At 32.4% G+C, this 14,583-nt stretch overlaps 2 protein-coding genes across 3 annotated transcripts; one reads left to right on the plus strand and one right to left on the minus strand.

Annotated features, from left to right (window-relative positions):
* Positions 1 to 3,767: 3,767 nt before the first annotated feature.
* On the minus strand, positions 3,768 to 5,550 carry LOC124840149 (auxin-induced protein 22B). 2 transcript variants are annotated; one of them, XM_088096634.1, is made up of 5 exons: positions 5,252 to 5,550; positions 4,800 to 4,990; positions 4,602 to 4,701; positions 4,450 to 4,500; positions 3,768 to 4,342 (listed from the first exon to the last, which is right to left on the minus strand). In XM_088096634.1, exons 1-4 carry the CDS (start codon positions 5,473 to 5,475, stop codon positions 4,479 to 4,481), a joined length of 537 nt encoding a protein of 178 aa, XP_087952760.1. In that variant the 5' UTR covers positions 5,476 to 5,550; the 3' UTR covers positions 3,768 to 4,342; positions 4,450 to 4,478. The 2 variants fall into 2 exon arrangements, with proteins under 2 accessions (XP_087952760.1, XP_047172110.2); XM_047316154.2 differs by lacking the exon at positions 4,450 to 4,500 and having other exon boundaries at positions 5,252 to 5,548.
* Positions 5,551 to 11,819: 6,269 nt separating this feature from the next.
* On the plus strand, positions 11,820 to 14,545 carry LOC124829114 (pentatricopeptide repeat-containing protein At1g80270, mitochondrial-like). The gene is made up of 3 exons (XM_088095901.1): positions 11,820 to 11,992; positions 12,221 to 12,749; positions 13,137 to 14,545. The coding sequence occupies exons 1-3, from the start codon at positions 11,958 to 11,960 to the stop codon at positions 14,379 to 14,381; spliced, it is 1,809 nt and encodes a 602-aa protein (XP_087952027.1). The 5' UTR covers positions 11,820 to 11,957; the 3' UTR covers positions 14,382 to 14,545.
* The last annotated feature ends 38 nt before the right edge of the window (positions 14,546 to 14,583 follow it).

The raw sequence follows: 14,583 nt of genomic DNA on the forward strand, positions 1-14,583 counted from the left end.
TGTAATTCGACGTAAAAAAGGATATAAAACGTCGAATACCCCAACGTTAGACGTCAAAATGTTAGTGAATTCAATTAAAATTTGAGCGGGAGATCGAAAATTCATTCACTTTATCTTAGTGTGCGAGACCCTCTTCTCTTCTAAAACTTTTCTCCAACGAAGTTTGACGACCATCACATGTAATTTTTCTTTCATTTGATACAAATACATTTTATTTATGATTTTCGTTTGTTTTGACCGATTATTTTCGTGTTTTTGGTCTTCATAGGCACATTTTGTTTTCTCTGTCACCGGTGAGACACTTTATCCCGACGAACCCACCTTTTCAAGGTTAATTTTCGTTTTTGTTTTCGTTTGAAAAACTTATTTGTTGAACTTGTTTGTTGTTTTTTTTTTTGTTGAACTTGTTTTTTGTTGTTATTGTTTTATTGAACTTGTTTGTTGTTGGTTATTGTTGTTTGTTGTTGATACTATGTTCATAGTTCTTGCTTTATAAAATACAAAAAACTGAAATTTGTTGTTTTTATGTTTTTCAGATCTAGTAGAGTTGTAAAAAAGATCACAATTAATTAAAAAAACAAAAAAAATGATTAACGTCGTATATTAATAAAATTCGATCTTAAGTTAACATCGTATATTTACAAAATTCGGCGTTAATTTAACATCGAATTTAAAAAATTTAACGTCTCCTAATATTTATATATGTGACATGACATTGAGTCTTACCCCACATAAAGCATTTGACACCTATTTTAACCTAAAATATTAAAAGAATGAATTTATGAGTTTTTCATCTTATATGGTGTATAACTTTGTCATTTTTACTCGAGGTGAGATTCAGACTCGCATTTGAATTATTTTCAACGTCGTTCGTCCTATTTATAGATTATGAAGCTATAAGGTTTGTTTAGTGATAGAAGTTAGAAGGGAGGGTGAGAGATGTTGTGGGTTTAACTCCCTTACTAACATTAAGAAGATATAAGGTTGGTTTGAAGAGTTTGAAGGGGAGGGTGAAAAAAGGTTGTGGGTTAAGTCCCCCACTCCCAAATTTAACTTATACATTTGTTTATATTCATGAAATCTTGAGAAACTCGTATCTTTTATCATGACATAGTGAAATTTATGTTTTTATCTTTTAAAACTCATGCATCCAACAACCTTTTTTTCTACAACTATTTATGATTAGCAGTATGAGAGAGGCTTGCTCAGCGTCAAAATCACCTTATGCTAACTCAAATTTAAAAATAGTAGGTGTCGAATGCCACTTTCTTCACGTTTAACGCCACTGAGATAATACCCAACAAACATATAGTTCGCCTAACAAATCTCGAGCATGATTGTCTGGTTATTAATTATTTTTGACTTATTTAAGTTTGACTATCTTTTAAAAAAAATAATTTTAAATACACATTTTTAAATGAAATTTTATTTTAAAAGTGAAATTCACTTACTTTGTAAAAATATGTAAAGATATCTGAGTTATTTTTTTCAAACAAAAGTATTAAAAAATAACTGAATTTAATTACAAGTAATGTAGATATCACGTATTTATTTTTTAGAATTATGGAAATCTCTTATTTAAATGAATATAGCATTTGGATAAGACAATTTAATAAGATAATTCATATTTTTAAATATTTTGAAATAGTTCATGAGAAAAATATACTCTTTTGGGTAAGGAATTTTGGGAAAAAAAATTCTTTAATTTCATTTTACTCATTGGATTACATAAAATTAAAAAAAAAATATGCCTAAAAAATAAGAATTTGAAATTCTTTTTATTCACAAATTTATATTTTGGTCTTCAAGATTTTGATCGATTTGGGTCTCGGTCAATTCGATTCGACAAGTATCTATGTAGACTTGATTTTATATAGGATTAACCCAACTTAGTTTGACATGACCGGACCTGAATCCTAGGCCCAACTCAATTGAATGTGTGGGTTGGCCTTCTAACATAAACCTAGACCTCATTGAACTTGACTTGACATAGGCCTAGCCCAACTCGACTGAATAGGATCCTACCCTGACTTGGCTTGACTTAGATCCAAGTCGACTTGGCTCAACCGTCCCAATTCAAATTAAATTGGGCCTAAACAAACTTTTTTCAACTCGCCCAAGCTTACTCGACTTAACCAAACCAATGCAATGTTGGCTCGAACTTAAATGACCTGATCTTGATTAGGTTAGGAGGATTAACTCCGGCCTACCCAATTCAACTAAATGTGGGTTTACCTATACTTAAATGAATATGGACCCGTTCTAACTCCACTAAATATGGGTTTGCCTCGACTCAGCTCAACCTAAGCCTTGTTTGACTCATTTTAACCTTGGTCCAAGCTAACTTAGCTAAATTTAACTTGCCCCGAGACAACTCAACTTAACTCGACCAGGTCTGGTCGACTCAACTTGATTATGTTCAGACTAACTCAACTCAACTTGAGTTTGGGAAAACTTGACTTGGTCTTGAACCAACTAGGTAAAACTTGGTCTTTATCATACCATGACTAACCTGGGCCTAGCTCAACTTCATTGAGCATAGGTCAACACATACTTGAATAAATGAGAACCTACGCTAACTTAATTGAATGTTGGATTGGTCAAACTAGGCTTAACTTGGGCTTAAGACGAGTTTGTTCAACCTGTGCTAAATTAATCTGACTTGACTTGGGTTCAAATTGACTTAATTTGACCCACTTGACCTGATATAGAACCAATTTTTCATGATCTAAGTTTAGCCAATTAGGCTTAATTGGAACCCGAATTACTTGGTTCAAGTTGGGCTCAAACCTAAATCTAGATAAACTTGATTTGACACTGACTTAAAAAGACTTTACCCAATCTTATATTAATATAGTACTATCCTACTTTGAATCTAATCCAATTTAAGTTTTTATAACCTGAAAATAAACTTATTTAACATAAATTGATTTTTTTTTTCAAATACAAAATGAATTGTATTTTACATCAATCAACATCAATATATTATTAATATCGATATTGTTTTTAGTTCTTAACAATTATTTGATATTTAGATAATTTTTTGAATTTAATAATAATGGAAATATTTTATAAAAAATTCACTAAATTTAAATTGTGTTATTCGGACAAAATATTTAAACAGTAAAAATAATTTAAAATGAGACCAATTTAAATTTAATGTATTTAAGTGTCTTAAAAATTATGAAATTTCCAAATAAATTTTTTTATAAGATTAAGCATGCATCTTGTGGATTTCTTAACTTGTTTGTTCATTATATTTTTCTTAATAAAAGGGTGTGAAGATTAATTATTTTGCCAACAACCAACCAACCTACACGCCTCCCTAATAGTGTATAACCCAATTCCTTTAACAAATTCGGTTTGATTTGACTTACAACTCCATTTCATGATGCGTATTATGTGGGATTATTTGGTGATGATAAAACCAATTAGTATTACTACCACGATTTTCTCTCTGATTATTGGATGATCAAATATTTCAAATTTTTATAACCATATAACATGTTTTCTGAGACAACTCCTGATTTTCAGTTCATACCATATGTGTAGAATTCACTCTTAACATATTCTGTTTTAATAAATATAATCAACTTTGTAAATTTAGTTTTAGTTCAAATTAAGCGGCTCATATTTAATTTGTTTTTCTTTAGAAAACAAATTAACAATAAAATTCAGTATCAATTTTTTAATAATAATTTGTGAACATTAAAATGTTGTTTACAACATGGGAGAGAGAAAGAGACAAAATGAACTATAAAATAATCTTCTCAAAAGCCAACCAAACATATATTAACCTAGCTGAAACCACATTAACAACCGTTTGATCATCCACCAAATTTAAACAAGCACATGCTTCGTTAATTTTGTGTCCATTGAACAGCAAAATATTGCATGAATATTTGATGTATTACCCTGTGTTTGTGTTTGTCATAAAAAAAGACAAAGAAATACTTTGATGAACAGATCGACCCCTTTTATCTCTCTTGTTCACCAACCAACTTGGTTAAGGAAAATTTGTATGAGGTTGCTCATTGAAAGGGTTCAATGGAAGCAACAGCATGTTGCACCTCATCACAGGTAGTTCTAAATAACCAGAAATACATATCAACAAAACTTGTAGACAGACAGAGTCTTCCATCTCCCTACTTTAAATTCCAACTCAGATTGGTATGCATGGTGATAGCAATGCATTGATTCAACATCTCTTAGTTCCAAAAGAATGATTTTCCTCATCATGGCCATAGTAATTTATCTGTTTCTTTCTCATACAACACAACCCAGCCCACTTGCTTCCGAGCCTTTCATGATTCTTAGCCTTTTGCAAGAAATCACAAACATGCTGCAGAAAAATAAAAAACAAAAACTAAGTTCTCTCTCTGAGTATGTTATGAAAACTGATCAGAAATAAACAAATAAACAATGTGTTTGCCGTAAGCTGAAACTTACAAATAAGTAAAAATATGATTTTCTCAAAGTTAATACGAGAAAGCTTCATTTCTGAAAAAAAATATTGTTATTTTCTTCCTCTGAAACATTTACACAAACAGCAAAGAGACAACACACAAGACACATGAACAAAAGAGAGTGGTGGAACTTACTCCCATGGAACATCTCCAACTAGCATCCAGTCACCATCCTTGTCTTCATATGTAGGAGCATATTCAGACCCCTTATAACCCTCTCTTTCAGAGTACTCACCTGATCCAACAAAACCCAGTTCAGGTTATTTTCATTCAAACTTGTCTCATTCAGCACACCACAACAAAAGAAGACAGCAATGAAAATTGGTATCTCACCTATGGCCAACTTGAACATGGTTTCTAAAGCTTTGAGTAGTTCTGGATAACCCCTGTAGACTTTCAAGTCAATTTTTCTGAGGTAAGGTGCTCCATCCAAGCTCACTTTCACAAAGATCCCATCCCCCTCGCCCTCCTGCACACTGTTCTTCCTGTAGGATCTGATTGGTGGCCACCCCACTATCTTTGCCCTGCCACCCCAATAATAAACACATTCAATCCATTAACCTTAAAACTCAGATTCAAACAACACAACAAAAGTTATTAACAAACTGATTCCATTTTTGAAGTGAAGCCACCAGTACCAAACCAATTCAAACCTATTCTTCTACTTCTTTATGTTTTAAATACAAAAGAACTATACGAATTTCATACAAAGATTAGCAGAAATGGCAGATTCAGAGTTATGAAAAAAAAAGCACGATTCTTGAAAACTAATTTGGTAAACGTACTTGGGTGGAGGAGCTGAAACAGTCTCTACGTGATGTTGGTGATGTGAAGCATTGGAAATGGAAATGGAGTCTTGAGAAGTTTCACGCACTTGTCTTTTGTTGTTTCTAAGAACAGCATGTGTACGCAGGTTCTTGTCTTCCTTTTCCTCTGTCCCTGGCAACCCTAATCTAAGTTCTGTTGCCTTGAGGTTCAGATCACTCTCAAATACCACTCTGCTTTCCATCTTTCTCTGTGACCACAATTTCCCACCACCAAAATATATTCCAAATCTTAATTATTCCTGTTGAAATTAAACGTGAGAAAGTTGAAATTGGAAGCCTATTTTATAGCAAAGTCGGAATAAAGGATGTGTGGCCGTGAGGGTACATTGTTTTTTCTAAAGAAAAAGACTAGTACCGAATTTTTATATATCTTTTTAAACTAATATACTTTTTAAACGAGAAAAAAAAAAGTTTAATAGGTTTTCTCTTTCACGATTATCAAAAGAAAATAAAATTCGTTTTTAAGCAATAAAAAAATTAAGATTATACGCGTAGAAAATGATGTAAAAAAACGTTGTACAATTTAAAAAATGTGTTTTTTCTTTTTTTTCACATAACGTGTCGGTAGCAGTCACAGAGGCTTTAAAGGAACATGTCCCCCTGGTTGGAGGACAAACGTGGGACACACTCACCCACCTTTGGTCGGGTTGGGAGTGGATGGACGGTTGCGATGTGTTTGGGGGACAAATCGAAATAAGGTGCGTTGATTTGAAGGAAGCAGCGCATGTGAATGGAGGGACCTTGTGAGGGTTGGGCATCGTGGTAAGAACCACTCATGTGGGGCTGCTAATAGTGTGCTACATCCCTAAAATGATATATGAAACATAAATCACTATTTTAATTTCAAAATTTAATTTTAAAATAAAAAACTAACTTAGTTTCAAATCTGTGTGTAAATATGTTAGGATTTTTGGCTTTTGGGTCTATAACATAATATTAAAATAATAAATATAATTATAAAATAGTTTCACAAAATTCAAGATAATACAAAATTAAGGGCTATTACTACAGTTTGGAGGGTTAAATTTTGTAGCTACAAACATTAAGTTTATATGAGAAAACTACACACTTTGCTTAGAAAAAATTGTAAAGTCAAATGGTGAAATATATATATATATATATATATATATATATATATATATATCCACACACACATCATAGGTTCATTACCCTTTTCCAACTTGAGCCTCCAAATGTATGAGGCAAAGTTTGGTGTAAGCTAACAAAACATTTTAAAAGCTAGCAGATGCTGCAACCCAATTGTGATTCATAATTACTAAAATGAAACTGTTATTTGTTAGTTCATCTAAGTTTTGTTTTTTATTTTTTGTATACCTTAAAAAGATAGAAATTATTATGCTTTCTCTTAATGAAATGGGTTAATTTCGATAAAACATTTTTTAATAAAGTTTATCATTATTTTTTTATCTCTATCATTGTTTAAGACATATAAATAATATTCTTAAAAAACCTATGCATGTCACATATACACTAGTAGATAAAATAGTTTATTGACCAATTATTTAGAAATATTTGATAAATATCACGTCTTGTTGTATAATAAAAGAGATAAATAAATGATTTTGACATTGGAATTTGTTTTTAAAATAATTTTTAAAACTCAAAATTAAAATTTGTTTGTTTTAGTCATTTTTAAAATATTAATTGTTCCTGTGGGATCAAATTTACTTGTAATTTTTTAAAGTCTTTTGTTGTTTTTTTTTATTTTATGTTGTTCTTTTTTATGTGACTGACTGATAGAAATACCTGCAAAACCACTTTCATGTTTAACTTAGTGTTCAGTGTTAATAGGTATGATAAATATGTTAGATGTCAAAGTATTAAATGTCTCACCATTAAGTTATATTTATAGGCCTTTAAAGGGTTTTTACCATAATGTGGGTCTAATGATGGTCTAATAACCTTTTAATCTTGTTTAGTGTGCTAATATTATGATTAATTCAAAGGTTTATTTTCTTAGTGTTTAATCAGTTCCATCGATCGTTGCTTGAGGTATGAGACCGATCAGTTTGACTAGACTTATATTTTCTTCTTTCTGAGGTGGTATACACATTATTATCCCAAGCTTGAGTGCAAGGATGACGAGGCGAGGGGTTATACTGTTTTGCCTTGAGTGTGAGTTGTCTTTATTGTCGTCCACATTGTGTGGGAAGTCGTAACACTTTGGGGATTGTGCATTTTAGAGTAAGTCAAAATGTCACAAAATTTGGATTGTTGGATCGTGTTTGATCCAATGGTTGGGGTTTGACGTGTTGACTTGATTTGAACTAGTCTTTTATATAAATAGGAGTAGGATTTTCTTCATTTAGCACTTTGAATTCTTCTTTAGATCATATTCTCACTGTAGGGTTGCAATAAGGTAATAATGACCAAAACGATTTCATCATCTAATGAGCTTTTGGGTAGGGAGGCCACATGACAACTATATGACCCGTCCTTATCAGTGTTGGGTTCATGTTCTAATCAAGGGGGTTTTCCACTTTGGGAAGTGTCCAGTCTTAAAGCTCCAGTACAAGGGATAGTGGATCAGTGTCGCAGTCAGGCGATTAAGTTATTTCTCTAAAGAATGATACTTCTCAGTGTAATGCAGGTGTGGATGTTAATGCAAATGGTGAAAGAGATGAACTAAACTTGCCATGTATTCATGAGTACGATTGGATTAATGTGCACATGCTGGAATATGTGATCGAGTATCGCTGGGATAGTAAGAATGTAGGCCCCTCAGTTGAGGTCTAAGGGATCCATGGTTTGTCATATAACCTCCGTAATGGGTGTCAATGTTTTAATCTCAAGTTTGTCGAGTGGCATCATCATAGTCAATCATTGTGTTCCCAAAATATTGTTTGCTTTAGAGTCTAAAATTCTGTCGCAATGTTGTCCTTAAAAGTTTTATAAAATAAAAGAAGGAAAATGTATTTAAATTGTGTTTGATCTTCAACTATTTGTGAAACTTTTGAATGTGGTAAGATAATTATTTAATTTAAAGTATTTATTTTAATTTTTCATTCTTTGAAATGAAGGTATAGATCTCATAGTAGAAGGCAAATTAAGAGCATTAATTTTAAGGAAGCATACCATGTGAAGGGAAGTCCCAGAGTATAAAATATATTAATTGAATTAAACTATTTTATAATTAAAAGTTAAATTGAATTTAATTGTACAGTGATTTCAATAAACTTATTTGTTCTATGATTTATAAGTAGATTAAACAAAATTTAATTGCTCTAGATGTGATTTTTATTTGGTTACGCGTTCTCCATATTTTGAAGTTTAACTACGGTTGAATAGAGAATAATGTAGCATAATACAACATTTACGAATCATAGTTGGCATCTGATGGATGATGATAGCCGCTGCCGTGATGTTGGAATCACATGTCCTGATGTGGCTAGCTAGCATTCATGGAAGGATATATTTAGTTGGTTATTAAGCATTGTATTTTCCCAAATTTCTATTTGATAACAATTTGTTTTTCTCAATTTCTCAAACAAACACATGTTGATGGCGTTTCATGATTTAATTATACTGATAAAAAATTAAAATCAATATATCCTTTTAACTAATTCATAAATATTTTTCTTTATAAAAGTTAATTGTTTAGAATTATTATTTATTATTTTTTCTTTATATTCTCTTTCTACTTTTCTCTTCTCTATGATCTAATGAAATTTAGTTATAGATTTTTTTATACTAAACTTAGTAAGACAGAAATGAGTTGAGAAAACAACTTTTAGCGTAAAAATTATGACATTCATTTTGATGTAAGAGTATTTTGATGTGTTTAAGATTGTGTATGATAAATTAAACTAAGTTTAACCCAAACTTTATATCATATCTTAAGGTAAATTGGAAAACTCTCAAAGACGAGATAAGATGAACCTATAAAAAAAACTTTATATTCAGAATGTAAGTTAAGGAAATGACAAAAAATTGTTAAGACAACTAAGCCTAATAAATGTTTACACTAGATGGTCGCAACACTCCAAAACCATATTCAACTCCCTTATATTAGATGACATTTTGCTTCGTTCCACTAGACGATTTTGTTGTCTCATATTTCTTTTTAGTACATGTATCTTGACACGTCGACGTGTCAAATACATTCATTTCACATGATGTCATCTCATTAATTTGTAAAATTGTGTAATGTGATTGGTTGAATAAAGTCATTAGAGATTCACAACATGTCATTTGAGTGTCAAAGTAAATAATCGTGTCAAAATATTATTATTCTTTTTTTTATCACATAACTTGGTACACGTGATTTAAAGCCAATTGTCAAAATTCTCCACCTTAATTCCAAATAATGAAAGAGTTCTCAAAATTATGTGCCTAAATGAAAAAATAATTTGCTTCAAGCACTGTCTTAACATGGATCTTGGCAATAAACACGTTTGCGAAATTCTCGCTCCAAACAGTTTTCTCGATTCTTCCTCTCCAATTCCAATAGTGTCTTGTAAAAAGTGCAATTTAACATTTATGTGTGTTTGTCCTCACATAATAAATTTGATGATCAGTTGTATGAATGAAACTTTGATTATCCAATGAATAATCACACGATCTTGCACACTTCCCACTCTTCAATAATCCCTTTCAACCATAAGACCTCATTTACCCCCTTTATGAGCACAATATACTTTGCTTGGATAATAAATAAAGTCACTACTAATTGTAAACTGGATTTCTAGCAAGCTACAATTCCAAATCATGTAAAAAACATTCATAGAAAGGGATTTTTAGTATCAAAATTCATTGTATTATCAACATCTACAAACCCCTTAATAGCTTTGTCATGGACATACTACCTATATATTATACTAAATGATACTATTCCATTTACTTCAATACATACCTCAAAGCCTCCCAATGAGCATATCCATGATTTGTCATGTACCTACTAACCACACTAACAATAGGAACCATATCTAGTCTCCTATAAACCATCCATACATGGTGCTTCCTACCTTATTAGCATATTAAGTAGTCTTCACTTCCCTACCTTCCTTTTTTGTACTAAGGACAATTGAGAACTTTGCGTAATGTCCCAAAGGTATTCCTAAAGTTTTAAATTTAAGTCTTATAAACCTCTCAACAACATTTTATAAGTATCCCAATTGAGACAGGCACAATATCCCCAACCATCTGATCCTTTTATATGCCCATCCCCAGTATGTATACACCTTGTGAGTCCAAGATCCTTCATTTCGAACTTTGAGCTTATGTATTCTTCAAGTTCCTCCAAATCATTTTATGATTGGTTATAAGGATGTCGTTACATATAAGAGCAAGAACACCACATACTTTTCTTATCTTTTTAGGATGTAGATGTAGTTATCATAACGACTTATTTGAAGCTTTGCCTACTTTAGGAAGTCATCAAATATCTTGTATCACTACCTTGAATTCTATTTCAAGCCATGCAATTATTTCTTCAAGAGACACACATTTCTTTCCTCTTCAACAAACTCTTCAAATTGTTGTATTGAGACATTTTTCTTTAAGATTCCATGAATAAAGACGGTCTTATTGTTTAATTGTTTGATCACCAATGTGTTTTCTTTAATTGATTTTTTCAATTTAAACTCTCAAAAGTGAATTGATGTTTTCATAGTAAAGACCAATATTTCTAACTTCATATTTGAATATAAAGTTGTACTAAATGTAAGCACAACAATATAATTATTCAATATTTTTCATCTTTGACATTAAAAAATATTAAAATTTTTAAACTTATAAAAAATATAAAAACTTGTGTCATGATAAAGAATAGAAATCATTATAGTGATATGATAAAAGATAGTAAAAATTTACAACTTTTTAATTCTCCTTCATTCTTTGTCTATTAACAAGATTCAACAATCAAGTTCATGCTTCCACTTATGTATAATGTCACTATACTTTTCAAGACATATTATATTAATATCACTAAATTTTTCAAGACAGCATTGAAATCTCTAAATTGGTTACACATTTAATATTATTTCTAATATGGTCTACCACATCACTAATCACCTTTAATACTTCATGAATAATTAAATTCAATATGTATGCACAGTTCTGGAGAACATCATCAATAGAAACACTATTCAAATTAATAAGAAAAACTGTTTTCACTTATCTCATATTGTAAATATTCATTAATTTTCTTAGACATTCAAAAGAGATAAAAGTTGAGAAGCTTACCTTTTACCTCCTAAATAAAATTAACAAAACGAATCTTTAGAGTTATAAAACCATGTGTTAAATTCATAAATAAGAGATTAAGAAAATACTAAAGTAAGCCAACTTTCGAAGGAATAAAAATGCTTCATTTATAAAAAATATATATATTTTTTAAATGAGCACTGTCCAAAATATTTTGATTCCTCTATAATGTTTTATAGGATTAAAAATGATGCATTTTAAGACGAAGAGATTAAAAACGGACAGACAGAAAAGTAAGAATAAAAATTGGCAGGTATAATTTATTGAAGAGTTTCTTTCCTTATAAGGTGTGGAGGATATTTGTGTAAAAGAAAAGAAAAGAAAAAGGGTGTGGAGGGTTTAGGCAGAGTTGCCGCCGTGATAAAAATGAGAGGGTTTTCTAATTAGGGTTTAAGCCTCATTGCATTTCTCAAGCTTCCTCTTTCACTCTGATCTTATCATGTGGTCACTCCGTCGAGCTTCATTTCGTCTCAGGTAACCAACCAACTCACTTTCTTTCGTTCAGACACAGATTCTCCAAAAACCAACTCTCCTTTCTTCTCCACCATCTTATGATTAATGTTTAATACTACTGCACACTGTCTGATTCTATCAATTTCTGTGAACTAGGGTTCTCATTGCGATTGGGCTAATGTTTCTCCCAAACTGTCGATTTTATTTGTATTTTTTATCTAGTTTATGCTTGTTTTTTCGTTGTGGTAGGAACCAAAGGCTTGATGCGGGAGCTACCCGTGCTCCTTGTGTCAATTTAGTGCCTACCACTTGTCTTGAAAATGAGCGTGGTATACACCAGTCTCGTGACATCTCCTACGGTAGATTTCTGTCAGCTGATATGTTTCGCTCCACGGACCTTGCTTCCCTGAATTTTGCTGTTGACTGGCGCGGGATTTCCTCGCAAGCCGGTGCTAGCAGCACGAAAGAGGATGATGGTGAGCTGGAGGGTGAGAGTAATGATGAATCTGACGCGGACTTGTCTGATGGGGATGAGGAGAGTGAAAAACTACATGATGAGCTGGAGTTATCTGATGATGAGACTGGTCCAACCAAGAAACAATCACCAGGTAGACAGACTCAATCGGAACTATTCAAGGAAATTGTAAAAGCTCATGGTTTGTCGATTGATTCTGCTCTCGATAAGTGGGTCGAACAAGGGAAAGAACTAGGTCGGAAGGAGATCATGTTGGCTGTGCGCAATCTTCGGAGGCGTAAAATGTATGGGAGGGCTCTCCAGGTAAATTAGTGAAGCTTTTATATGCCATCAATTTATCCAGTTAAACGTTTCGAATATTTTTCTTACAAATTTAGGTTGCCAAAGTGGGCGATCCAGGATTTAATAACTACGATTAGGACTGGGTAGTAGTTGTGTTTTGCCTGGCATATTGATGAGTTGCAAATGTTTTTAGTGGCACGTTTTTTCCTTCAGTTGATATTAAATAGGCAATGTTTTGCACGGAGTGTTTTGTTCCATTAATGTGTTCTTTGTATTGGTAGTAACTATGGTATCTGTTTAATTTACGAATTGGCGTTGATAATGTATAATAACCTTTATTAAGTTTCTGGTTTTTCAATATAATGCTTTATGCTTTATGCTTTAATGTTTTCTTTATTGGAGCTGTAGCTCTTCCAGTGGTTAGAGTCGAACAAGAAGCTTGAATTTGGTGAGAGAGATTATGTTTCTAAACTCGATTTGATTGCCAAGTTACGTGGCCTCCAAAAGGCAGAGAAATACATTGAGAGTGTTCCAGAATCTTTTAGAGGTGAGCTATTATACCGAACGCTGCTGGCTAACTGTGCTGGTCAGAACAATATGATGGCAGCTGAGAGAATATTCAACAAAATGAAGGACTTGGATTTTCCACTTACAACATTTACTTGTAACCAGTTGCTGCTTTTGTACAAGAAGTTGGACAAGAAGAAAATAGCTGATGTGTTACTACTGATGGAAAAAGAGAATGTCAAACCTTGTATCTTTACTTACAGAATCTTATTAGACGTGAAGGGCCAGTCTAATGATATTGCTGGAATGGAGCAAGTATTGGAGACAATGAAAGTGGAAGGGATTGAGCCAGACATCCAAATTCAGGCACTCTTGGCTAAACATTACACCTCAGCTGGGCTTAATGAAAAGGCTGAAACTGTACTGAAGGAGATAGAAGGTGAAAACTTGAAAGAAAATCGGTGGCAATGTGCGACATTAATTCGTCTTTATGCAAATCTGGGAAAGGCCGATGAAGTGGAGAGAATTTGGAAGGTTTGTGAATCAAAGGCTGGGATTGATGACTGCCTTGCTGCAGTTGAAGCTTGGGGAAAGTTAAAGAAAATTGATGAAGCTGAATCAATTTTTGAGAGGGCGTCAAAGAAATGGAAACTTAATTCCAAGAACTACTCAGTTCTTCTGATGGTTTATGCAAATAATAATATGCTAAAGAAGGGTAAGGATCTTGTTAAGCGAATGGCAGATAGCGGGACCAATATAGGCCCTTTGACCTGGAATGCACTTGTGAAACTGTATATCCAAGCAGGTGAAGTTGAAAAGGCAGACTCTATATTGCTGAAGGCAATCCATCGGTATAATGTGCAACCAATGTTTAGCACCTATATGGCTGTTTTATGGCAGTATGCAAAAAGGGGTGACGTCCACAACTCTGAGAAGATTTTTCATGCAATGAGAAATTCTGGTTATACATCTCGAATAAGTCAGTTTGAAGCTCTGATACAGGCGTATATAAACGCCAAGGTTCCAGCTTATGGTATTAGAGAGAGGATGAAAGCTGATAACATATTTCCCAACAAATTAGTGGCTAACCGGTTGGTTCAAGTTGACGCATTTAAGAAAAATGCACTTTCCGATTTACTTGATTGAGAAAATTGGTACATTCGGTATTCTCTGACAGTTGTTTCTACTCTTTCAATGCAACTATTATATTGTTAGTTAGTTGAATTGCAGATTGCATAATCCAAGTTTGAATGTTTTGTCTTATACTGCTATCAGCATATATTAATACTTAGGTCCTGGTTTTATGATTCTATATCGTCCATTGGTTGTGAAGCTTTCTTTTTTAATT

The sequence above is a fragment of the Vigna umbellata genome, chromosome 8, assembly GCF_029865625.1.
Source record: "Vigna umbellata cultivar VRB3 chromosome 8, Vumbellata_1.0, whole genome shotgun sequence".
NCBI lineage: Eukaryota > Viridiplantae > Streptophyta > Magnoliopsida > Fabales > Fabaceae > Vigna > Vigna umbellata.